The sequence below is a fragment of the Vulpes vulpes genome, chromosome 2 (genome assembly GCF_048418805.1).
Source record: "Vulpes vulpes isolate BD-2025 chromosome 2, VulVul3, whole genome shotgun sequence".
In the NCBI taxonomy this organism is placed as follows: domain Eukaryota; kingdom Metazoa; phylum Chordata; class Mammalia; order Carnivora; family Canidae; genus Vulpes; species Vulpes vulpes.
In genome coordinates this window covers 4,833,585-4,859,348 of record NC_132781.1, presented here as the reverse complement: position 1 = coordinate 4,859,348, position 25,764 = coordinate 4,833,585, and the positions used below count along the sequence as shown (strand labels likewise).

General features: G+C 53.9%; 1 protein-coding gene and 1 long non-coding RNA gene across 3 annotated transcripts; one reads left to right on the top strand and one right to left on the bottom strand.

The window, feature by feature from the left end:
* Positions 1-340: 340 nt before the first annotated feature.
* On the bottom strand, positions 341-16,007 carry ST6GALNAC2 (ST6 N-acetylgalactosaminide alpha-2,6-sialyltransferase 2). Of its 2 annotated transcripts, none has more exons than XM_072746546.1 (9): positions 15,742-16,007; positions 11,239-11,299; positions 7,958-8,132; positions 7,230-7,398; positions 6,822-6,960; positions 5,259-5,362; positions 3,412-3,606; positions 2,200-2,299; positions 341-1,137 (listed from the first exon to the last, which is right to left on the bottom strand). In XM_072746546.1, exons 1-9 carry the CDS (start codon positions 15,864-15,866, stop codon positions 970-972), a joined length of 1,236 nt encoding a protein of 411 aa, XP_072602647.1. In that variant the 5' UTR covers positions 15,867-16,007; the 3' UTR covers positions 341-969. The 2 variants fall into 2 exon arrangements, with proteins under 2 accessions (XP_072602647.1, XP_072602648.1); XM_072746547.1 differs by having other exon boundaries at positions 3,412-3,495.
* LOC140597679 (uncharacterized) lies at positions 14,899-18,876 on the top strand. The gene is made up of 3 exons (XR_011999501.1): positions 14,899-15,213; positions 16,593-16,748; positions 17,035-18,876. It is a non-coding gene; the product is annotated as an uncharacterized lncRNA (long non-coding RNA).
* The last annotated feature ends 6,888 nt before the right edge of the window (positions 18,877-25,764 follow it).

The window sequence follows — 25,764 nt, the reverse complement described above, 5'->3', positions numbered from 1 at the left end:
TCATCAGGCCAGTAAATCCCAGGGCTTAAGGGCTATGTGGTGATACCGGGTTAGTTGAGCCTTACCCTTCCAATAGAAGCCCATGTGCTCTGTCTAAAATGAAACTGCTTATCCACTAAATCCAGATTTACCGAAGCCGTGATGTCATCCTTTCGGTGGTAAGGTGGTAATACATCCCCAGTGGGACTTAGGCAGCCTTCTGTGCAGTTGACCTTTGTCAAAATACCAGGGCTTGCCCATGGGGCTTGAATTTTCTGAGTGATGTGCAGGCTAAACACTCCGTGGTATACCTCCCCTGCCTACTACCCCCGGAGCCCCCAACACGCAAAAAAAGACACAATGGTCATCCCATCATTTATGCGAGTACCTAGTTCAAATTACAATCTGCCTTTTGCACTCCCACTATCATGGGGCAGAAGGAAGGTGGTCATGTCCTCAGGTTGTTCAGGTGTGTTTTAGAGTGAAATCGCTCTGGAGGTGCTGTGAGCTGGCCATGCTCATGGGAGGGTCTGGCTGGGGAGTGTGTTTGCCTGTACTGCTGCTTGACCCTGGTCAGCGGAGATGCCTTCAGTCACTCTACCAACGTCCTAAGCTTCAGTACCAACTGCTGGCTTTGAGATTTCCCTTTGAAGAATGTCTGGCCTTTGCTGGCGAGGGTCACAGTGTCATCTTGTGTTACCTTCAGTTTTGAAACGTCCAGCAGAGCAGTCTTTTGTCTTCATCAAGGTTGGGAGGTCTGTCTCCAACCCAGCGGGGAGTTTTCTCAGAGAAACCAAGAATAAGGTGGGGTGTCTCACAACGAACAGGCTGCAATGACGGTCACAAATCCACCTCCTAATGTTCTCTAGAGAAGAAGGGGTGGGTGGAGGAGGGCTGGAGCCTTTTTCGGAGGCTAAAAAGACCAGATGCAGCTTTGGCCACATGAGGGGCCGTGGCTCTGAGAGAACAGAGGGTGTGGGTACTTCAGGGTCAGCGCTGGTACAGTTGAAGGATGCCGGCCTTGTGCAGGTCCCTCCACAGGGAGGCTTCCAGGGACAGGTCGTGGTTGACATAGAATATCAGTGGCTTCTTAACTCGCTCGAAATAGTGGTCAGAAAATTTCCAGTAGTTGCTTGTGATGAATCCATAGGCACTAACCTGGACAAGGATAGTCAAGAATTGGCATTTACTGAGCTATGTGAGAACAGATGTGTGAAGTGACAAGAACCGGGGACGGCACGGTCCCCCGGCCTTCTTTAGATGCTGTGTCAAAGATACAGATAAGCAGTAGATGGAGCTCACCCTAACAGCGGGCACTGGGCTCTTGAATACATTCTCTCAGCCTCAACATAATCTGTGGTGTTATCCCCATTTGTAAAATGGGGAAATGCTCAGAGAGGTAACCGAGCAGGTCCTCAGTCACGAGCTAGTGACGGCCAGGCTGGGTTTTAAACTCAGCTCTCCAATTCCTGATCAAAGCCATGCTCTCCATTATTAAGCTTGAGTTGGAGGCAAAAGCCTATGGCTACTTGTGGCTCATTCTACCAGGAGCACGGTCAAGAGACGGCTGCTTTGGGCCACCTGGGTGGCTCTGAGCATCTGCCTTCAGCTCAGGGCATGATCCCAGGGTCCTGGGATCGAATCCCACATCAGGCTCCCTGCAGGGAGCCTGCTTCTCCCTCTGCCTATGTCTCTGCCTCTCTCTCTGTGTCTCTCATGAATACATAAGTAAAATCTTAAAAAGAAAAAGAAAAGAAAAAAACTGCTTCTTAACCTCTGCTGGGATCATGTGGGCAGCACCATACCAGGAACATTCTTATGCAGTGATTTCAAAGGTTGTATGTGGAAGGCTAAACCTGTTGCCCAGCTCAGTTCCAGAATTTACTCCTAAAAGGATGTCCTTAACCACTTATGCTGAGATTCCCTTTCACAAGAACAATTTAATAAAATGCGCCTTAAATACCCTAGGGGTGGAGGACAGAGGTGCCCAGGCAGGTGGCTGCTGGAGGCAAGCAAGACTGGCCCCACACCTGTCCCGGGAAGGCCCCTGGAAAGCCCGTGTGGAAGCAGTTCAGGAGTGGCACTCCCCCACAGGGTAGAGGCCGAGTCCCAGGTCCAAGCGTGACCCAGGCCTCTTGTAGGGGTTGTCACAGATCAGGTTAGGTTCCACCCACACCAGTCCTCTGCTGCTGCGGGCCCCTGAGAGGGAAGGCCTCTTACCTGGTCACAGGTGTGCAAAGCCGTCAGCAGCATGAGAGCCCCAGTACTAGGCATATATAGGTCTCCAAAATTTGTGTTAATCAACTTTGATTTCAAAAACCTGGAGACGAAAAGTGGCATCAAAACTCAAGAAAGAGGTGTAGGTCTCACTCGATGGTTGTGCCCTTATACCGTCTGGCTACCAATTCAGATTGGCTGGGAAACCCTTTAGAACTTCCTGGCTCTTCTAGTGCAGGCCATTCCCCATTCAGGAAGAAAGAAACTAAATGAAGCAAATGCAAAAAGTCTGAGTAACAGAGTGGGGTGAGAAAGAGGAGCAGGCCCGTGCAGAAGAACCAGAGGAACGATCCTTCCCTCTTTCCCCCTCTACACGCCTGAACCCAGCCTGGCTCCCCTTTCCTTTCTGCAACACCTGCCTTCACCCCTGGCTCAGTAACCAGCCTGGGTAGGGGACAGGTGGCCCATGTATTTAGCCTGAGACCATATTTCTCTCCATCCCCAATCTTTAGCCAAGCAGGAATCCCTTACGAGGGACATAAGGGGCACGGAACCTCCCTGCGACCGGGAGTCGCTGGTGAGAGAAGTGTGCCCACACACTCTCAAAATCCAAAAGTGAGGCCGCTGTACGGGTGGCCAAGGCCTGACCTTGGCCCGGGAGTCACATGTAAGCTTCGCCAGACACACCGCCTCGCCCCTGCCAGCCTTTCTACCTCTCTTGAATGGGGCTGTGAGTGCCGGACACCCGTTTGCCTCCCCAGATCGGCTCGCCACCCCTCACCTGCTCTCTGGGGATGCCAGCCTCGGGGCCGCAGCAGGGCCTCTCAGCCATGGCACAGTTGACGTTCGGGGCCCGCTCGTTCTTTGTGGTGGGGGCGTTCTGGGTCATTGTATGATGCTCAACAGCATCCCTATCCCTGTCTCTGCTTGCTGCTGGTACTTACCTGGTGACCACCAGGATGTCCCCAGGGAGGGGCAAGGGACACTGCCCTCCCCCCACCCCCGCCACACATGTAGGGGTGAGGGACTGAGGGAGGAAAGGAGGGGTGAGATGAGGTCGCCTTGGGCGGCCTGTGTCCGGGCCTCTACACAGACTCGCTCTCACCACAGGTTACAGCATAGGACCATAAGGGGCCCGCAGCGGTGGGGGGGGTTGGTGTGCAGGGGGGAAGGAGGGGAGCTTTCGTGCACCCAACCCCCCCCTTGCACACCTACCTCTCCCTCAGGTAGCTGATGAAGTCCGGATGTAGTAGCTTGAATTTCCTGGCAGAGGCTTCTGGTCCGAAATAGGTCTGAGGCCTAGGACCCACGAAAGAAGTGGACAGAGCGGCCCGGGGTGTCGTAGGGCAGGTTGGGGAGCGAAGTGAGGGGTAAGGCGGGCCTGCGGCGGTGCGGGCGGTAGGGCCGGGGCTGGGCGTAGTAGCGGGAGAAGGGCGTGTAGAAGGTGGCGGGCAGCACGGTGGGCACCACGTGCGGCTTCCCGCCCACCAGGACCTCGGTGGGCGGGGTGTAGGTGAGCGAGGAGGGGGGCGTGAAGAGGGCGGGCGGGGTGGGGTAGGAGCAGTTGACCCGGGGGTGGTGGGGAGGGGGGGGGAGCAGGGGGAAGTAGAGGGAGTCGGGGACAGGCGGCTCCCGGGCCGGGCAGGGGAAGGGGCAGGGGAAGCACTGGTTCTGGGGCAGGGGTGCGGTGGGGGGCTGGAAGAAGGGGGGCTCCTTCAGGAAGCGGGGCACATAGGGCGCGATGTAGGAGGGGATGCCCCGGACGGGCCCGATGTAGGAGGCCGAGGTGGCGGGGCTGTGGGAAGGGGACCTGGAGAGGGGCACCGGAGGAGTCTGGGAGGAGTTTCTCGAGAGGGATTTCAAGGCAGATTGGGAAGGAGATTTGGAGGTGGGTGGAGTAGGGGTTTGGGAAGCCCCCCGAGGTACATGTTGGACGTGGGGGCTGGGGGCCAGGGATGAAGCCCGGGAAGAGGGCTGCGAGGCAGTCGGGGTGGGAGCATGAGAGGGGGGCCGGGAGGACCCCCGGGTGGCGGACGGAGATGAGGCCAAGCCACCAGAGCTGGAGTAGGGCTGCTGGTTGGACGGGAGGATGTTATTGGACCGGGACTGGGAGGGGGACTGGGTGGGGGACGGATTGGGGGTATGGGAGGGGGAGCTCATTGGTGTTGGGGAGGCTTACGACCACCCGATCGATGTCTCTGAGCCGGCCCCCCCCAAGAGCCCAGTCCCGCCCGGGTCACAATGCCCACCCTCATGACCAGCTGCAGCATCATCACGGGCGATTGTTGGCTAGTCACCAGGCGGGGGTGGGGTGCAGCCAGGCCAGAGTCCCCGGCCTGGCCTCTGAGGGCTTAACCCCTCAGGCCCTCAGAATCTGCCGTGGGGGGGGGGGGGGGCGGGTGGGTGGCAGGTCCCGGGAGCACTGAGATAGGACGGCTGGTCTTCGTGGCTGCAGAGGTGGCGTGGATTTCTAAAGGACTCGACTTTGGGACAAGAAATTGTCTCTGTGCCACGGGGAGGAGGTTTGGCCGAGGCCAGGACATGGTTCAAAAGAGCTGGACACCGGCCTACTGCCCAGGAGGGTGGGGGAGAAAGTGTCCTTTGTTCTCTCTCCTTGTAGGACACTGTGCACCTGTCACCTGCTCTCCCACTTTGTGGGCACAGTCCCGGGAGGGTGCCCGCCGGGATGAGCCGCATGGATACCGGCCCCCCACTTAGCTTCCAGACACAGTGCGCTCCGCAGGCCCCCACAGCCGGGAGTGGACAGCCCGGGCCGCGCTGCCGGCTGGGGGACTGCGCTGCTTAGAGGGACAGCAGCCCGAAGCCGAGGAGCCAGGCTGCCTGCTTCATTCAGAAAAGTGGCCCTGCGAGGCCACCCACCTCATTGGGCGGGTTCCTGGGGACCAGGACGGTTACCTGGGCTTTTCTAGGGGCAGGAAAAGAAAAAGAGCATAATTCCCCAACACTCTCTTTGTGGGGGATTTTCTTGCTGTCCTCACCCACTTTCCCTGCCCGACAGTGGGCCCAGCACTACCACACCCCACACCTGCCCGGCTGCTCACCTGTCGCCTTTATCAGGGCCCTCGGGGACAGGCACGCCCAGAATGGCCGATCTCAGCATCACATAGTCGCGGATGTCCGAGGGGATGAAGATGTAGCGCAGGTCCTGTGGGGGCAAGAGAGACACTGAGCCAGTGTCCCTCCCGTCCCCCAACACGACCACGTCCGGCTCCTGCCCAGCCCTCCACCCGGTCCTGCCACCCACCCCAATGGGAGAATTTCTGCCTGTAATCCCCACCCTCAGCCCGTGGGGGTCTCAATACGTGGTCACGAATCTCTTGGTACTCCTCAGGAGGCGAGGCTTACTTGCCATGCCCTCGAGTGACTACTGAATAGAAGTGGAAGTGATGGTGCGAGACCTTGGGGACCAGGCCATAAAAGGCAGTGCGGCGTCCTTGCCCCCCTGGGACTCCCCCCCCCCCCCCCCCCCCCCCCCGCTGGGTGAAGTGAGCTGCCAGGACCTGCGGACACTCCAGTAGCTCAGAGAGGAGCCACCTGGACTCCGGCCTCCGTCAGGCGTTCAAGTGCCCGGAGTCCCTGTTGATCCGGCAAACACCCCAGATCCTGAGCCACAACCGCCCTGCTAAGCCGTTCCCGAATTCCTGACCCACTGAAACTGCAAGATGAGAAATGTTTGTTGTTTGAAGCTAAGTCTGGGGTCCTTTGTTAACGCACGGATGACTCCTACAGGTAGTGTGGCCAGAAAGCAACCCTACTGCGTGGTTCTACGTGAGCTAGGACGGGTCCTGCTGTGGCTGGGACACTCCTGAATTTCCTGCTCAGAGGAGGAAGCTTCTAGAAACTCAGCCCGGTCCTATCAAGCACCACAGAGCCCTCATCCCGGGATCTCCCCTCTTCCTGTGGCACCCAGACCGCTCCCGAAGGAGGAGCAGTGTTCTGGTAACTGGGTGTGGCTGAAAGAAGCCGGAGGCAGGAGGCGGCCTCAAATTCTGGCTCCTGCTCCCCGGAGAGCTGGGCACCGCTCTGCGCCTCTGAACCTCAGCCTCCCTCACGGGCTGCTGTGGGATCAGGAAGGCACACGTCGTCGTTCTGGAAGGCAGCTCAGGGAAGGGGAGGCAGCCCTAGGGCTGGTGTGGTCAGAGGGGCTGGACTTTGATGATCTTAGCTGCGGGGTGGCCTTGCACAGACACGCTGCCGTCTGGAAATGGGCAGCTGTGCTGACCACGTCCACCGCTGGGAAGAGGAGGAGGCACCAGTAAACACCCTTCCCCCCACCCGGTGCAGCGTGAGCTCTGGGGTGGGAGTCCTTTGAGCCCTGGTCCTGGCCCTGCCGCTGCCTTGCTTAGTCTCCTCCTAAAACGGGGCGGACGTGGCATCCTGTAAAGGGCCCGGCACCCCATGGGCTCAGTGAGCACCAGCCACCCACGCTCTACTCCAGAGGGGTCCTGTGCCGCCCGGAACTCCGGGGCGCCCCTCCTCACATGCACCCAGGATCCCAGCCTCTCCATCTCCTGGGCGGGGGCCGCGGTCCGCCCGTGGAGGGGGGCCTCTGGGAACAGTGGCCCTGACCGCCCATGACAGTGCCATCCCATCAGGAGCCTCACCGGTCCTTGCGGCACGGAGGTGAAGCCAAAGTTCCAGTAGGAGATGAGAGAGTTTTTCATCGTGTTCACAGTGAAACCGTAAAAGGAGGTCTTGTTGCCCACATCCTTCTCGAAGCCTTTGATCACCGCGCCGTTGAGTCTGGTCCAGATAGAAGCCCTGCTGCGTGTGTAGCCCATCCCCGGGGTTCCGCCCACCTGTCCCCATCCAGCCAGTCCCCACTCCTCCGGACCTCAGGGGACATCGGGCCTGGGGGGCCCCCTCCTGGCAGGCATGCGGCCCCCTCGCTCCGTCTTCAGGGTCTGTCTGCACACGGGGCCGCGGCCCAGGCAGGTGCCCGTCACCCTGCGGCCCGCTCCCCGGAGCAGCTGGGGGCCTGGCTCTCCCCCCGCCCCGCCCTGCGCCCATACCTGAACACGTAGTCATGGGCGTCGATGTTCAGACCCTGGCGGGATCCGTTCAGAATGCCCCCGTTGCCCACCACCGCGCACCGAATGCAGCTTGAAAGCAGCTTCTTGGAGGTGGCGAACAGCTGGGAGCTCTCGGAGCTGTTCAGGAGGCTCAGGGTGGAGTTGATGGCTGTGGGTGCCAGACAAGGCGGGGAGCCATGGGGAAGGCTGTTGCGTGGGCCGGGGCTGTCCCAAGGCTGTTTCTGGCATGCCACCTGCCACGGGCCTGACACCCCCCTCCGAGGCCTGGAGGGCAGGGGGAGAGGTCTGGCTCTACCCTCAGTCACCCCAAGAATTCGAATACCGAGTCCTCTATGTTCCACAAGAAACTAATCCGAGGCACGTGAGGGTTGGGGGGTCCCACCGCAGGGACCATGGGTGGGCTGTCTGAGGCCCCACAGCTCCTGTTGTCGGCCACCTCTGGACAGCAGCCCCAGGTGAGTGGCTGCCGGGTGCACCCAAGCCCGTCTCCCTGACCCCACGGTGCTTGCAGGGGCCGGTAGGTGTGGCGGGAGTCACACAGCCCAGGGGGTCAAGCCCTGAGACCTTCCAGGAAGGAAATGGGCCTGGGAGTGGGGGGTATCCCCAAAAGATGCTGTGAGGGCAGGGCCTACATCAAGGCTAAAAGCAACAGGAAGGGATTCTCTTGGGGCCAGAGGCCTGGGCAAGAAGCAGCCGCTGCAGGTTACCTTGGTAGGACAGGCCCTGCCAGCCGTAGGGGGCTTTGTGCTGGCTCAGGCTGTCCCAGAGCTCCTGAGTGAAGAGGCCCCCGGATAGCAGCACTGGAGTGGAGAGATCGAACAGGGCACGGAAGTGGGGGTGCCTCTGGATGGCCAGGTCAAGTGGGCGTCGGCAGTGCGGGTTCTGTGGGGCAAGAGATAAGAGTACTGAGCTCCACTATGGGGGCTGTGGCTGGAGGGGAGCTTCCCTTCCCTCCAAACTTGGGATCCCCCAGACCTGCCAGCTGAGCTGGCCTGTGGCACAGCAGTGTGGTGGGGGCAGAGCTTTTTGGATGTACCTCGCCCAGGCCTTTCTCTCCTGGATGCCAGCTATGCAGGGCCTGATGGCTCTGGCCTCTCGCTCCTTCACTTCACATTTAGGGAAATTTGGGGGCTTTTTTCCACAAAATGGGTAAGACCCATCTGGCCTTTGGTGGGGAATTCCAGCCTGGGCTTTAGAATCTATCAGCCTGGATCCAAACCCTAGCTCTGGCAGTCCTCTCCATAAGATTTGTGGGGGACGGGCTGCTGGGAAGATTTCGATAATTTTCTCCTCGGTGGTACCTGTCCTGGGTTGAAGAGTGTCCCCCACCACCTCTGTCTGCCCAGAACCTCAGAATGTGACCTCATTTGGGAATAGGGTCTCTGCAGATGTAATTCATTAGGATGACGTCATACTGGTTTCAGGTGGACCCTAACCAGTGTCCTTATAAAGCCATGTAAGGACAGACACAGAGACTGGAGTGGAGTGCCCATAAGCCAAGGAGCTTCCAGAAACTGGGAGAGGCAAGGAAGGATTCTTCCCTAGAAAGCTCTGGAAGGTGGCCCAGCCAATCCCTTGATTTTGGATTTCTGGAGTCCAGAACTGGGATAAAATTGGTTTCTTGTATTTTCAACACTCCAGTTTGCGGTAATTTGCTTCAGAAGCTCTAGGAATCAACACAGGGCCTGTGCATGCAAGGGCCTCGAGGGGGGGTCCCTGAACAGGCTCCAACCCCATCGGCCTTGCAACCCCAATGTCAGACTCCCGCACAGCCTTGGGCTGGGGCTGGCTGGGGCTACCCTTCCCACTGCCCGGGGCTCTCTGGTTTGATCAAAGGACAACGCAGGAGAGAGCCACATGGTCATCTCTGCTATGACATTACCTATGGATCATCACACTCTGCAAAACCACGGGGCTTTTGGGAAAATGGGATGAGCAGCACAACACTCAAAAAGCTTTGTCAGTGATGCCCAAAACAAAAGAGGGGCCTCACAGAGATGGAAGCACGGTTTCATGCAGCCCACGGTGAAGGTCTACACACACACATGGCCCTTGACCTCGGAAAAGACTCAACATTCGCGTGTGGCATCAGAAGGGTGGCAGCTCGTGAGTTATTGTGAAGTAGTGGAAAGAGGGTTATAACACAGTGAAGTGCGCATCTGAAGGGCGCATGCGTGTGCGTTTTGTGTACTCCTCTGTGGCCCCCTTCGGTCGGGTGTGGTTTTCTGCATTTAACCTTAGTGTTCTCAGGGCGCCTGGGTGGCTCAGTCGGCTAAGCGTCTGCCTTTGGCTCAGGTCATGATCTTGGGGTCCTGGGATCAAGTCCCACCTCTCAGCAGGGAGTCTGCTTCTCCCTCTGCCCCTCCCCTGCTCATGCTGTCTCTCACTCTCTCTCTCTCAAAAAAATCTTTAAAAAATATTATTTAAAAAAACCCCTATTGTTCTCAATGACAGTCACTCGAAAGCAAACACAAAGTTTGTGTTATGCTCAAATTGTTTCCTAAGATACCAATCTCCCTGGAACAAATTCACATTTTCAAAGCAAGCATTGTAGCAGAGCTGATTACCAATCTCACTGCTATTCAGTTCATCTTTGGGGTGTTTTCCAGGGCCGCCTTTAAGAGGTGCCAGGAAAAAACTCTTCCGGTCTTTGTATCGGGAAAGGTTGTGCTTCACTTGGGCAGTTGGCCTGCTATTATCTCTTGGACACAATGGCAAATTTCCTTCTTCACTGTGGCCACTAGGAAGCTCAGAGCCAGATCTATGGCCTATCCCTTACATCTTGTGGCACACTTTTCATGTACTTACCTTACTCTCCTACCTTTATTTCTCCTTCGGTTATTTTTTCATTTGATTCTATTGTATATTTTTGCCTTGTTATGTGTATCCAAAAGCCACCTCAAATCTTTTTTTTTTTTTTTTTTTTAACCCAGTGGGGATATGTCAGTTTGCATCAAGCAGCTCAAGGTGCACACAGGGCTTTAGGAAACTTGAAGATGACTCATAAGCACCCATGAGATGCTTGAGGCTTCTCTTTGGCCTGCAGGCCCATGTCCTCCCTGCCTCTGTTCTCAAGACAACCCTCCTCACCTGCCCAGGGCTACTCGCTGTGTCTCTGAACAGCTCAGCTGTCACTACATTTTACATGCAGTGAAATCTTTTCCCCCAAGGCCTCAGCTAACAAGTCCTGGGTTGGTCTCTTGGGCACTGAACACAACTCTTAAACCCGAATCAAACCAGAACACCAATCACGATCCTGCTCAGTGGCAGCACACAGAGCGTTCCCCTGTGGTTCAGAGAGAGCCACACTCTGGGGTCCAACCAGAGGCTCAAATGCCAATGCCACCTCTTGTCGCAGAGTGGCCCTGCACCAGGTACCTGACCTCTCCGTGCCTCGCTGCGGTCATCTATAAAAGCTACACGACAGGGTTGCCATGTGACTTACGTGTGGCGTGCTTGAGGCAGCACTGTTTGTTATGGAGCAGGGCCTAGAAGGTTCTCAACCCCCTGGGCAAGCATGGAGCATCTTTGCAGTTTGCTTGTTTACTCCATGGAGAGTAGTTTAAATGTGTGACTTTTATAGTAAGAAGGCATTTTGAGGGTTTCAGTCTGTAGAGTATGTGACTCTTGACCTTGGGGTCATGAGTTCAAGCCCTATGGCGGGTGTAATACTTAAAAATAAAATCTTAAAAAAAAAAAAAGACATTTTGAATAGAATGTCAAATTCACAGGCCTTTTAAGGATAACTTACAAGACTTCCCAAGAACTTTTCTCCTGGCTACACCTCTTCTCTGCTACTGGGGTACAAGGAACCCTGGTGGCCAGGTCTGGCTGGCTGCTCAGCTCACCATTTCATGTTTAGGGGTTTCAGAGAGTTTCCACCCAGCAGTCTCATGAGAATGAGAACATGAGAACATGTTCATCTTTCTCCTCTCCTCCCCGCTAACTTGAAGATGCTTGAAACTGCCAGAAGAGTTGACCGTTGTACCTTTCTCATTCCAGCATTTGATGCCTTGTGTCCAAAGAATCCCCGAGACGATGTGGTGTTCCTGGGGGAGAAGTAGAAGTAAAGCAGGGGTCTGAGCTGTCCCCCAGAGACTTCCGACTCAGCTCCAGGGCCTGACAAAGCCTGTCAGGGTCAAAGATGTCATTCCTTTGATCTTACTGGGCTCTGATTTTTTTTGGGGGGGGGGCTCTGAGTTTTACCCATGTCTGTCTCTATAGGAAAAAAAAATATCATCACATTATTATGTTCTGCTCAGCTCTATAAACCCAGAAATCAAGAAATCCCATGGCAAGCGGCAGAAATGTAGAGTTTACAGAACGGTGAGATCTGGTTCAAGGATGAAAACATACACTAGGAAAGCTTGCCAGGCGCCAGCCACCATCTGAGGGAGCTCCCTGCCAAGGCCCCAGAGGCAGGCGGTAGGTCCCACAGGGCGAGGTCCCCTTTCTCCGTGGGGTGGGCTGTCCTGCCACTCGCTCCCGGCTCCTCACCAGCGGCCTCCTCCTGCATAAGTGAGTCTGAAGCCTCACACCCTAGGTTTGTACCCTGGGATCTAGGGAAGTGACTTCTCAGAGCCTTGGTGTCTACATCTGGACAGCGGATATAATCAAGTGATTAATAATTATTGTTAATCACATCACATATCCAATTGTTGGGAGGGTTCAGAGACTATTATCTCATACAAAAAGCGTCCTCCTGGGACGCCTGGGTGGCTCAGGGGTTGAGCGTCTGCCTTTGGCTCAGGGCGTGATCCCAGGATTCAGGATCAAGTCCCACATCGGGCTCCTTATGGAGAGCCTGCTTCTCCCTCTGACTGTGTCTCTGCCTCTCTCTCTGTCTCTCATCAATCAATCAATCAATCAATCTTTTAAAAAAGTGTCCTCTAAATGCTAGCTCTCCTTATCTAAAGGAAGCAGGGAAAGGACTCTAGGACTGTGTCCCTTCTGGAGGGTCAGTCGGGAGGGGCCGATGATACTGCTCCACCCCTACTCCCACCTCCCAGGCAAGCCCTGCATCAGGGATGAGAGCGAACAAAATAGAAGGCATGGAGGAGGCCTTTGCTTATTCTAAAGGGTGTCAGGTTTTCCCCAGACTCCTGCCTTCTCCCTGACAGCCACAAGGAAGCAGGTGGGCAGGCTTTGGGAACCGTTGGGGCTGGCGGTTTGCAAGGAAACAAAGGCCTCTTGTTGCTTGCTTCTGACATGCGGAACCAGCTGGGCCACCAGAGAGCTTGCGACCTGCCTCACTTCAGGTTCCCATAGAGCCCTCGAGGGACAGACGGGAAAGAGCAGGGATGGTCCTTTCCCCCTCTGATGGCAGGTCCCCCCATCCTGTAGTTCTTCTCCTCTGCACAAGACCCCCTTTGAAGAGGAACTGGGACCCCAGTACTCAGCCTCCTGCCATGAGAACCGCCAGGGAGCTGTTGAAAAACACCCCTGCTCAGGGCCCCGCCCCTGCAGTTCTGATCTGACTGGTCTAGGCCTCCTCCCCAGATGATTCTAGTGTGAGCTTGAGAAGCAGATGCTATAGCTGCGGGCCTGGGCAGCTTGGAGATCCGAGGGACAGAGCTGCAGAGGAGGGGCTGGAGAACCCCCACCCCATTCTGTTTTGCTGCCCCGAACACCCCAGCCTCACGGAGGTCTGCTCATCTTCAGAGCACCCCTCAGTGGTCAGTGATTTCTCCCAGCCCTTCTTCTTAGGAATCCAAGGGCTTCTAAACACACCTGCCTAGAGAGCCTGGATGGGGCGGGGAAGGGGGCCGGCCCACCTGTGGCCCTCCCAAAAATTTTACCAGCCTTCGGAGAAAGAAGGACTGTACGGTAGTCCTTTCCTATCCTTGGGGTAAGCTCCAAGGCCCCCAGTGGATGCCTGAAACTGTGAATAGTGCCGCACCCTGTACACGCTCTGTTTTTCCTCTATAGACATACGTATGACAAAGTTTGATTTATAAATTAGGCACTGGAAGAGATTAACAGCAATAATTAATAATAAAACAGGACAATCATAATAATGTAATGAGAGTGTGGTCTCTGTGAATGTCTTACTCTGTAAATATCCCCCTGCTTGAGACAGTGGAAGATGACAAAATGAGATGGTGATGAGATGGAGAGGAGTCTTGGCCAGACCTGGCTTCATGGCGGGGGCGGGGGGGGGGGGGCGGTGTACGGGGGTGGGGGAAGGTAACTGAAACCTGGGAAAGCCAAACTGCAGGTAAGGAAGTACCACTGCAGTGCATTTCTCATAAAACAAAATCTACTGGATTTGGATTGTATTCTTAGGAATTCTGGGCTCTCAGATGTCCTTTCTTTTTCTTTTCTTTTTTTTTTCTTTTTTAAAGATTTTATTTGGGATGCCTGGGTGGCTCAGCGGTTGAGCGTCTGCCTTTGGTTCAGGGGGTGATCCTGGAGTCCCAGGATGGAGTCCTGCATCGGGCTCCTGCAGGGAGCCTGCCTGCTTCTCCCTCTGCCTCTCTATGTCTCTCATGACGAATAGATAAATCTTAAAAAAAAAAAAAAAAAAAAAGATTTTATTTATTTATTTTAGAGAGAGTGAGAGAGATTACAAAGGGAGGAGACTCCCCACTGAGCAGGGAGCCTGATGTGACAAGGGGCTGAGATCATGACCCTAGCCAAAGGCAGCCGCTTAACTGACTGAGCCACCCAGGTGACCCTCAGATGTAATATCTTTCACAAAATAATGGGATCCCTGGGTGGCGCAGCGGTTCGGCGCCTGCCTTTGGCCCAGGGCGCGATCCTGGAGACCCGGGATCGAATCCCACGTTGGGCTCCTGGTGCATGGAGCCTGCTTCTCCCTCTGCCTATGTCTCTGCCTCTCTCTCTCTCTCTCTCTGTGACTATCATAAATAATAAATTAAAAAAAAAATTTAAAAAACAAAATAAGTTGACAACGGACAGGGGCAGGTAACTGGCAGCCCATATTATCTATCTTACTAATCTGTCTCTCCTGCCCCCTCCCCCACCTTTATATATATGTACACATATATGCCTTGAGTTAAATCCTGGGCTGCATTTCCACTCTCTAACCTGCAGTGAGAGCCCTCAGGTGAGGTAAGACAGGGTCCCAATGCTGCCCCCACCCCTTCTAGGACTCTCCAGGTGGCCAGGCCATCCGGTTTCCGCCCCCTGTGGGGAGGTCACACAGCCTGCACCCCCTTCCCTAGACCATCCCACCTCCCACTCAGCCTCTCCAGGCACCATATACCTACGTCCAACAGCAGGGCCCACAGGGCTTGCCCCTGGGGGGTTTAGCCACCTTGGCAAACAGCAGGGGGACAAGAAAACGGACAAGTTCTTGGGCTCTACTCGTTCTTGGGCTCTACTCGCTTTTTCAAAGATGAAAGAACTTTAAACACATTGTTGAGCATAATGGATGTCCAACAACCCCGTATTTAAAGCTTATTAGGTACTTTCAAAGGATGTTTAAATATGTTTCAAAACACCTGGACCTAAAACTCACAAAGGATTCTCTTTCTTAACACCGGCAACCTCTCAGCCCCTGCCTTAGGCAATTTTTGAGTATGGGGAGATGATGTAACTCCAGGGACCAGCGGCTAGAGCACCCTTTGTTCTAGAGGGGCTGGGCTCAAAATGAGTTGCCTGTGTTTCCTATTGTTTTGCAGCTTTAGGTATCTTTTGACCACGTTCCCTGAGAACAGACAACTAACTCTGCTTTCACCCCAGGACGCCCGGGGCAAGGTTTGGGGAGCAGCGCGCAGAGGGGAAAGCGCTCTGGAGGCAAAGCCCGGTCCAGAGGCGGGTGGGCGAGCCTTGGGGGGGGCGGTGTGGGGTGGCTGCCGCCGCCCCGGTCGCACCGCTGGGTCCGCCTCTCTGGCGCTAGACCAGACCCTGGTGAAGCTGCTTCCGTCGCGGGCACCATCGCCTGCAACGCAGGCTCAGGCTCGTAGGTTCACCCCGGCCCGGGCGCAAACCAGGCAAGGTGCGTCGGGCGAGCGGGAGGGGGCGGGGCCGGGAGGGGGGAGGGAGGCGGGGCTGCTCCCGTCCCCGGGGCGCGGGGAGCCCGTCGCTTCGCCGGATCGCGGCCCGACGGCGCTCACCAGACTCGACCGCAGAGCCCACGGCGCGTGGGCCGGAGCGGGGCGCGGGGAGGGCGCAGACGCGGCCGGGCTGAGAATCCCCGCAAAATTGGAACCGGGAGCCGTGGGCGCCCCCTTCCCCCAAAAGTAGAGTCAGAGAACTGTGACGTCAGAGCGCGAGGGGTCCCCACCCCGGCGGGGCCGTCCGATCCCACGCAGACGACGCAGCCGGGCCCGGAGGGTCGGGGCGCGGCCCCTCCCGGACCCGGCGGAGGCCGGCAGGACGCCCCCGGCGGCAGCTCCCGGGACAAAGGGCCGCGGCCCCGGGTCCCCGCCCGCGACGGGCGGGCCGAGGGCCCGGGCTGGGCGCCCCGCGCGTGCCCGGCGCGTCCCCGGGGCCCCCTGTCCGCCGACCGCGCCGCAGCCCCTACCTGGCTCCGGCCCGGGGCCCCGGGTACGGCCTCGCTGCCGAGCAGTACAGGGCGACGAGGATCCCCGAGCAGGCAGCCGCGAGCAGCGGCAGCAGCCACAGGAGCGGGCCGCGCGGGCGCCCCATGCGGCCCCGGCCCCGCCGTCCCGGGCGGAGGGGAGAGGCCCGGTGCGCAGGGCCCGACTCCGGGAGCCGCCGCCCTGCCCCGCCGGCCCCCGCGGCGCCTCCCCGTCCGGGCTCGCCGCACCCTCGGGGGCCGCGGGGGCGGGTCCCTCTGCTCGGGGCGCCGGGGCGGCGGGCACGGGGGGCGGGGGCTTGGGTCGGGCGCCCCGCGGCGGCCAAGGGCAGGCGCGCGGTCCGGGGTGCGGGGAGGGGGCGGGGGGCGGGGTCGGTGCCCTCGGGAGGACCCGGGACCTGTCGGCCTGGCCCTGGCACCTCGGGTCCTTGCAGAAGTTCGGGGGAGCCGAGGGGCGGGTTCTCCAGGCGGGCTGAGGCGGGGCGGGGCGGAGCGGGTGGAGGAGCCACCCTGGGTGGAGGTGGAGGTGGAGGTGGGGGGGGCAGGGCGCGGGGGAGGTAGGGCCGCCGCCGGGTTGGGACGGGTGTGGGGAGCTGAGACCGTCGCTCCCCTCCTTTGGTGGCCGTGCTGGGCCGCCAGGGCCCCCAATCGCCTTGCGACCCGTTTACAAACCCAGGCCAGCCTGGAGCTCTCAGCGGCGGGGAGGCCACCTGAACCGCCGGGCAGGGCCTCTGGCGTCACCAGGAAGGGCACCCCTGGAAGGGCAGCTCCGGCCCCGGGCCCTTGAAGCAGAGCCCTGCGCCCAAGTGAGCCCCAGGTGGGACCGTCTATTTCAGGAGGCCCCGGACAGGGTCTTAGACTCCAAAGCCTGTGAAGCAGCTCAGCGCCCAGCGGTCAGGAGCTTCAAGGATGAGAGAGGGACTGTCCCTTCCAGGAACGTCCTGCCTTCACCTGCTCTTCAGGTGTGCCAGCAAGTCTGGGTGCAGCAACAGGTACCGGCCACTGCAAAGGATCCTGAGAAGCTGGGGCCTGCGCCTGTGGGCAGGACTGGGTCATTCAGGCTCCAGTCTCCTACCTGAACCCCCTGGGACCAACTGGGGGTCACAGGAGGGCCCCGGGGAAAGGGTTGGTTCCTCCCTTCACTCCAAGACCCACGGCAGAGCGAGCTGCACCTTGCCTCTACCCTCTTGACGGGCACTGCACAGAATCCATGGTTTCAAGTCTTTCATTTCAGTCTTTGTGGTTTGTTTGTTTAATATTTTATTTATTTATTCATAGGAGACACAGACAGAGGGAGGAGCAGGCTCCCTGCGGGGAGCCGGAAGCATGACTCAATCGTAGACCCCCCAGCATCGAGCCCTGAACCAAAGGCAGGTGCCCAACGACTGAGCCACTCAGGCGTCCCAATCTTTGTGGTTTTTAGTCATCGAAATCCCTGTAGATATTACGTAGCCCTTGATAGCACCTTCTCCCCTTTCTTCAGTGGCTAATAAAACATTGGACCCTCTCTGAGCCTGCGAATCCCACGCCCGCCCTTGCTTGCTCTCTACTAAATGCCTCTCTCCATGGAGAAAAGGGGAATCACTATTCATTTCTTCTTCTTTTTTTCAATCTTTTCAAATTTACTGAGACTTGTGTTGTGGCCTGATGTGTAATCTATCCTGGAGAATGTTCAATGTGTACTTGAAAAGAATGTGTATTCCACTGGCTTTGGATGGAATGTTCTGTATGTATCTGTTAGGTCCATCTGATCTAAAGTGCCATTCAAGGGACACCTGGGTGGCTCAGTGGTTGAGCGTCTGACTTTGGCTCAGGTTGTGATCCTGGGGTCCTGAGATCGAGTCCCACAGCGGGCTCCTCGCAGGGAGCCTGCTTCTCCCTCTGCCTATGTCTCTGCCTCTCTGTGTCTCTCATGAATAAATAAATGAAATCTTAAAAATAAATAAATAAAAAGTGGCATTCAATGCCAACTATTGTTTCTCCAACTTTTCATTTTTAAACCTACATACTCGGCTCCCACCACCCTCCAGCCTCCACCTGTCTGGACTCCAGCCTTACGAGGTGTGCATGTGGGATTGCTCCTCCTGGTGGGAGCTGGCTTCCCACCGCCTGTGTTAATGACTCCAGTCCACCTCCTATGCCTTTAATGCCCCGCTTAGACCAAGGCCTCCCATCTGGCCACCTGCTGTTCTCATTCCTCATCAATGACCTTACACAGCCTCCACCTCTCTGCCCCTCCGTGCCTCCCAGCACGTCAGCCCCGAAGCTTTCTTCTCTGTCTAGGCAGGAAAGATTATGACCTATGAGCTTCTCTCTCATCATAACACAGGTTTCCCTGTGTTCCTGGCTTTCTGGCCAGCAAAACCCCAACCTGGATTCACACTCTGAGATCTGCCTGTTCAGTGGCCCCTCCTCCTGCTGCCCCGGCCCTGGCCTGGCTGAGAGCAGCTGGGAGTGTCTCCTTCCAGAGTAGATGGAGGCCACTACACCTTTGGCTTCATCTGCGCTCTCTACACCTGCCATTTCCCAGTCCTTGGTTGGCTCCAGCCACCCTCCTGCTCTGAGTCCATGATGCCTCTGTGGTTACCTACTGCACCCCTAAAACTGTCCCCTTTGACGCCACCAGGGGCCTTCATCATCCCCGATGGAGCAGGCATCTTCCATTCTAATCCTGCTACCTTGGCCTCTGAATTGGAATTTGACAGTGTCCTCATGGTTACTCTTAGGTCTTTGTTAAATCCAACATCTGGCCACTGTCACCAGGGAGTTCCTGCTGCCCCCTTCTTCCAGTGTGAGAGCAGAATCCTGCTTTCCTGCTTCTCTGCTTGTCTCATATGTTTTTGTTGGAAATTGAACATTTTAGATAATATATTGTAGCAACTCTGGGTACTGGACCCCCACTCCCCATCTCAGCCTTGTGATTTGTTTGTTTAATGACTGACTGACTTATTTTAGGGAAGCTCCCTCCAGCCCCAACTCCCTCCACTCCCCCCTCACTTTCATTCCACCCAGCCCCCAAATGTTAAACCTTTGATCCTTTGATGTTGCCCTGTAGGGAAGTGTGGTTTGGAGTATGTCACCCTGGGTTGGCTGGGCTGTCTACACCTCTTTCCCTGACCGTATCCAGATGTTAAGCTCCATTAATTGCCATCTGATTGGTCTGTGGTTTACAATAATGCCCTGGGGCAGAAATTGCTCTGTAGACTCCCGCTTAGCTCATTTGAAGTATTAACTCCTGAACTTAGTGTTCCTACTCAGGAGGGCTCCAACCAGCTGTTTCCTTCTCTGGTTCTCCCCTGCAAACTAGCTGGCTTACACTTGAACCTCTGTCTTCATCAAATCTACCCATCTTTTCCCAATTCCCTTTCATCACAACCTCCACTGTTTTTGAGAGCACCGTTAGGCTTGAAGTTCTCTACCCCCTTTGCAAATAAAGTAAATTCCTTCGAGATTAGGACCTACATGTTTTATTTTATTTATTTATTTATTTATTTATTTATTTATTTATTTGAGAGGTGGGGAGAGATTGAGTACTGGCAGAAAGAGAGCCCGATCCCAGGACCCTGAGATCATGACATGAGCCTAAGGCAGCCACCCAGTCGCCCCACGGACCTATGCATTTTATAGCCTTCTGTCCCCCTGCCAAATCTCTGAGCCAGGGCTCTGGAGCCAGGGTGGGGACAACGGTGTGCTTCTCTCTGAGTGATGCCTCTGTAGTTACCTGCTGCACCAGGTAGGTTTAGGAGTTGAGCATGTGAAGGATGGGAGGCACCTTGCCTCTCCTGGTGTGAAACCATCACCTTATGAGCCAGGGCAGGGACGACCACATTCAACGTGACATCAGCATAGAATCTCCATTCCATGAACAGGGGCTGAACAGAAGAAGGGAGCCGCCACCTCTTGGCCACACTCGCCCAGAACTTAGCCTCAGCAACAGGTTGCTGATGCAGGATGATGGATGCTAACGTCCTGCTCCTTACCTCGGAAACCCTCCAACAGGAAACTGAGGAGAGAGGTTTCAGAGTTTCTCGGCTGCACAAATCTGGAGTGGAGATAGGGAGAAAGGGAATAGTTTGGGCTGAAATATTATACAGTCTTCTAAAATTGTAGTGCATCTTCTTGACTAGATGTTTCTTCATTTGCATATACCCTTAGGACCTCTTCCAGATCCTGTAAATGGTTGTCTTTTTATACTTTTTAAATTTCACTGGAGACTGGGTCTGTGGACCCATATTGTCATGCTGAAGTCCATCTTTTTTTTTTTTTTTTTTTTTAAGTAACCTCTGGGTCAAACTTAGGGGTTGAACTCATGGCCTCAAGATCAAGAGTTGCATGCTCTATGGACTTAGCCAGCCAGGTATCCGTGAAGTCCCTCTCTTACAATGGTTTTTGCAATCATTATATCATCTAGTTGGGTTGATCCCTTTATTGTTTTTTTTTTTTTTTAAGATTTATTTATTTATTTATTTATGACAGACATAGAGAGAGAGAGAGAGAGGCAGAGACACAGGAGGAGGGAGAAGCAAGCTCCATGCTGGGAGCCTGACGTGGGACTTGATGAGGAGGGAGAAGCAAGCTCCATGCTGGGAGCCTGACGTGGGACTTGATCCCGGGACTCCAGGATCGAGCCCTGGGCCAAAGGCAGGTGCTAAACCGCTGAGCCACCCAGGGATCCCCCCTTTATTGTTATATAAGGTCCTTCTTTGTCTCTTGTTACAGTCTTTGTTTTATTTGCTTTTAATTTTTTTTTTAGATTTTTATTTATTTATTAATGAGAGACATACAGAGAGAGGCAGAGACACAGGCAGAGGGAGAAGCAGGCTCCATGCAGGGATCCCGATGTGGGTCTCAATCCTGGGACTCGGGGGGTCACGCCCTAAGCCAAAGGCAGGCGCTAAACCACTGAGCCACCCAGGGATCCCTGCTTTTAATTTTTTAAAAAAGATTGATTTATCCACTTGAGAGAGAGAGAGAGAGAGTGCACTGGGGCAGGGGGAGAAGCAGAGGGAGAGAGAGAGAAAGAATTTCTAGCAGATTCCATACTGAGTGCAGAGCCCAACACGGACCTCGGTCCCAGGACCCTGAGATCATGACTTGAGTCGAAACCAAGAGTTGGATGCTTAACCTACTGAACCGCCCAGGAGCCCCAACACAGTCTTTGTTGAAAGTCTATTTTGTCCGATGTAACTATTGCTAGCTTGACTTCTTTTTTTTTCATTTCCATTTCATGTCAAATGTTTTTCCATCCCTCACTTTAAGTCTACATGTATCGGGGAGCCCCAGTGGCGCAACAGTTTAGTGCCGCCTGCAGCCCCGGGGCGAGATCCTGGAGACCTGGGATCGAGTCCGTTGTCGGGCTCCCTGCATGGAGCCTGCTTCTCCCTCTGCCTGTGTCTCTGCCTCTCTCTCTCTCTCTGTGTCTCTATAAATAAATAAATAAATAAATAAATAAATAAATAAATAAATAAATAAATAAAATCTTAAAAAAACCCCAAGTCTGTATGTATCTTTAATCTTGCAGTGATTTCTTTTTAGAGTTATTTATTTACTTTAGAGAGAGAGAGAGAGCTCGAGTGGGAGGGGCAAAGGGAAAGGGAGAGAGAATCTCAAGCAGACTCCACACTGAGCACGGGGCGCTACAAGGGGCTCTATCTCACCGCCCCAAGATCATGACCTGACCTAGATGTTTACCTGACTGTGCCATCCAGGTGCCCCTGTTGCAATGCTTTTTAACATAATGTTGGCTTCATCGTTGACTTGTTATCTTAAAATTTTACTGTTGAATCAAGGAAATTTGAAATACAAACTGGTTATTTGGTGAATCTAAGGAATTGTCCACTTTTTTAGATGTGATAATAGTATTGTGGTTATTTTGAAGAGTTCTTACCTGTGAGTAAAACATATTGGAGTATTTACAGATGAACAATATGGTACATGGGATTTGCTTAAAATAATCATATCTGACCTATAAGTGAGGAGGGTATGGGGGCTACAGATGGAGGAAGATTAGCTATGAGTTGATAATTATATTAATAATTACATTAATTTTATTCAAATGAGCTGTACAGCAGGAGTTCATTATTCTCTTCTACTTTTGTATATGTTTGAAATTTTCTAAAATAAGTTATTTTTCTCTTGCTTATCATGTGAAATATAGCTTTTTAGAAACATAAGGTCATCATTAAGTTGAATTAAAATCTTGAAAAGTATATATACATACTTTTCACTTAAGATGAATGGATTATGGCTTTATAAAACCAGGAACACTTCAAGCTTCAGGTACTCTATGTTCTGAAACAATCTTGTGTAAGCATCTTTGTAAAAAAACATTTTTACTAAAATCAATTTTTATTTTTCAGTCTCTGGAATGGCATGAATTTCAAGCAAGTTTCTAATCAAAATTTATTAGATATTCTAATTATGTATCAGAGGCTGGTTTTGTCATTTCAATCAAAACCACTTTTAGATGATTAACTGTTTTATGAGAAAAAAAAGCCATGATGAAAATTATCCTAGTTGTATTTCAAGAATTTATAAAAAGACAAATTTATGCACTGAATTGAAGCTAAATAGAACTGAGCTTGCAAAAAGAAAAGACATTTGATGACCAAATTTTGAATATCAGCTGGGATATTCTGGATCAGTCAATATGGATTAGCATTTGTGACTCAAACAATTAGAGCCTAATGCTTTTCAAGAGTTAAAAGATTTCTTTTTTTATATATTTTTTCAATAGGCTTATTAATGTAAGGGGTTTTTTCAACTTCTTGAAAATGTCAATTTCTTGAAAAAAATAAATGTTACTTTATAAGAAATGAGAAATTAGTTCTGACAATAGCTAATTTGCCCACTTGTATCACACAGTGCAACTGATAAAATTTTGTGCAATTATAGTTGGTCTTAGTAACAATAGGAAATAAAAATGTTAAAATTACAGAACTGAAAATGGTTTGACCATTAATCCTTTTTTTTCAAACATTGATTTTTGTTTTTTTAAGTAGCCTCCACATCCAACATGGAGCTTGAACTCATGACTTTGGGATCAAGAGTTGGATGCTGTGCCAACTGAGCCACCCAGGTGCCCCTAATTTTATCATTACTCTTAATTGTGCTGTGTGATATTGTATTCATTTTAATTAATTATTTCAAAATAGATCATAATGATTATTTTTCTGTCTATGATGCTTAAAACTGTATACAGTGACTTTTTTTAAAAAATTAATTTATTTATTTGTGAGACACACAGAGAGAGGCAGAGACACAGGCAGAGGGAGAAGCAGGCTCCATGCAGGGAGCCTGATGTGGGACTTGATCCCGAGACTCCAGAATCATGCCCTGAGCCAAAGGCAGACACTCAACTACTGAGCCACCCAGGGATCCCCCACAGTGACTTTTTTTATTTATTAGTTTGGAATCCCAGTTAAACCCATGTGCCATCTTGATGCTAAATATTTTGCAAATCTGCACTCATTTCTCCACCTCTACTATAGGTGGCCAATAACCATTGGGGTTATAATTGTGTTCTGATTCACTTCCCTATCTCCCAGCTTGTCTCCCAAATTCACCTTTCACTCATCTGGCTGCTGATGTGATTTATATAAAAGTCCACTGGAATGTTGGCAAATACCTGGTAGCAGTGGACACAGTGTTGTTGTCCATAAAGGACGTTCCAGGGTCACCTGGGTGGCTCAGTGGTTGAGCATCTGCCTTTGACTCAGGTCATGATCCTAGGGTCCTGGGATGGAGTCCCACATCGAGCTCCCCATGGGGAGCCTGCTTCTCCCTCTGCCTCTCTTTCTGTGTCTGTCATGAATAAATAAATAAAATCTTAAAAAAAAAAAAAGAAAAGAAAAAGGGCATTCCAGGGGCAAGGTTTGGACATGGTCTCAGTTGCCCAGCAACATGACCACCTAGCTGGACTTAGCTGTATTTGTTGTGAGCGTGTCCTCTGACAGCTGGGCTCAATATGTGAGAGTACATGGAAATTGTGTGTGTGTGTGTGTGTGTGTGTGTGTACATAGGTGTGTGGTGAGGGACGTGCAAAGACAGGACCTAGAGACTGCGCATGCCTGCCCTATCCTCCTATCTCCTCTGAGTCCCCTTGGAGGACCCTGTGGGCTGCACTTTCTCCCGGAGCACAAGATCGATCGGGCAAGTTTTCTGGGCTGCTGGTCCCTTCCTAGTGACAGTGTGCCCCTCAGCCCCGAAACCGACCCAATGCTTACCTGCCGGTCTCCCCAGCAAACCCTGAGGCTCAGATGTCCTTGCCAAGCCTCTCCTGCTGGCCTCCCTGGCTGCCCTGTCACCTCAGAGCGGTAGCCAGGGAGAGAGGGGCAGGGATGTGTGCTCCAGCCACGACCCCCCTGAATTCCGTGGATGAGACAAGGATGGGGGAGGAATTCGGAGGAAGAGGACACTTCCAGATGCTTGGAGGCAGACCTCCGGAAGGAGATGGAGCAGAATGCTCCAGAGGGTGGATGGCAAAGCCGCAATCTCAGTTCTGCAGTGTGGCCTGGGACAAGTTCCCTAGACTCTTTCCTTATGCCTCAGTGTCCTCATTTGTGACACGGGAACGGCATCAGTACGGTAAAGATTGCAGTGCGGACTTCGCGTGCCTGCGGCGGTTCGAGACCCGGAGGGAGCACCGTACAGATGTGGGCTGTGGTGGCCCCGTGCGGACGTCAGGGATGGAGGCCAGACCGCGAGGAGGACCGGGCCCTTCTCGGTGAGGCTCCGGGTCCGCCCGAACGCCAGGTCTGGACGGGGTGCGAGCAGTGCTAGGCATGCAGACGCTGTGTCACCAGGCGTGTGGCTGGCAGAGAGGGCTGCCACGGGTCCTGCCATCCTAGAATGACACGCTCCTCCCAACAAGAGGGCAGGCCTATTTCCCTACGCCTCGACCCTGGACCGGCCTGGGGACTCTCTTTGGCTAAGAGAATGTGGCCAACATGACGTCGTGTGCCTTTTGACCATCGGCTTCAGGTGACCTTGTAGCTTGTTCCTGTGCTCCTCGGGCCTCTGCCACCACGTCCAGGAGCTCGCTCTAGCCTCCTCAAGGATGAGGGGCTGCACGGAAGAGGATGGAGACGCCCGGCCAGGAGCCAGGGCCGGCAGGACCTCCCAGGCTGGAGTGAGGCCTTCACGGACCCCAGCCCCTGGGTGTCCGCAGCCGCATGGTGACCCCAGGCCAGAGCAGAGGAGAGCAGTCCCCGGCTCAGCTGCTGGTCCGTGAAATCTTGAGCCTTTAAGCCTTGCAGTTTTGGAAGGCTTGGAGGGCAGCTTCCCGGGCGGCGGCTTGTGCTTAGGCTCTGCTGTTGGGGTAGAGCCGCCCGCGCCCCCCAAGCTGAGTACACTTCCTGCCCGGGCTTCCAGAGAGGGCTTGCGGTGTGCTGTGCATTCACATCTTGCCCACAAATGTGGAAACTGTTATTCTTACCTCACTTCTCAGATCCTAGCTGCCTGGCCTGGTCGCTGAGAAAATACAAAGCTCTAAGCAAGCTAAAGGAGAGTGGCTAATTTAGAAGAAGGATTGCACAACCAAGGGAGGAAGGAAGGTCAAGTTGAACCACCACAGCCACCCACTGAGTCGAGTGAAGGAGGAGCTGATGGGAGCTCTAATTCTCAAAGAGTCAAACGAGTCCTTTTCAGGAGATATTAGAACATTTTTAAAAAGTTCTGGGAGCTGCTTGGGTAGGTCAGTCGGTTAAGCGTCTGCCTTTGACTCAGGTCATGATCTCAGGTCCTGGGATTGAGCCCTGCGGTGGGCTCCTGGCTCAGCAGGGAGTCTGCTTCTCCCTCTCCCTCTGTCCCTTCCCCCCAGCCTGCCCTGCTCATGCTCTCTCTCTCTCTCTCAAATAAATAAATAAAATCTTTTCTAAAAAATGATCAAGTTCTGGGATTAAAAACAAAGCAAAACACATGATTTTTACATTTAAAAATTCATTAGACAGGGACGCCTGGGTGGCTCAGGGGATGAGCGTCTGCCTTTGGCCCAGGACGTGATCCTGG

What these genes read in the sequence shown, in the direction of transcription:
- ST6GALNAC2 (XM_072746546.1), bottom strand. Translation starts at nt 15,866, where the DNA reads ATGGGGCGCCCGCGCGGCCCGCTCCTGTGGCTGCTGCCGCTGCTCGCG. An exon ending in CAAATGCTGGAATGAGAAAG is followed by an intron (nt 8,133 to 11,238) that starts GTACAACGGTCA and finishes CTTGCCCCACAG; the next exon opens with AACCCGCACTGCCGACGCCC. An exon ending in GGCCCTGATAAAGGCGACAG is followed by an intron (nt 3,607 to 5,258) that starts GTGAGCAGCCGG and finishes TACTACGCCCAG; the next exon opens with CCCCGGCCCTACCGCCCGCA.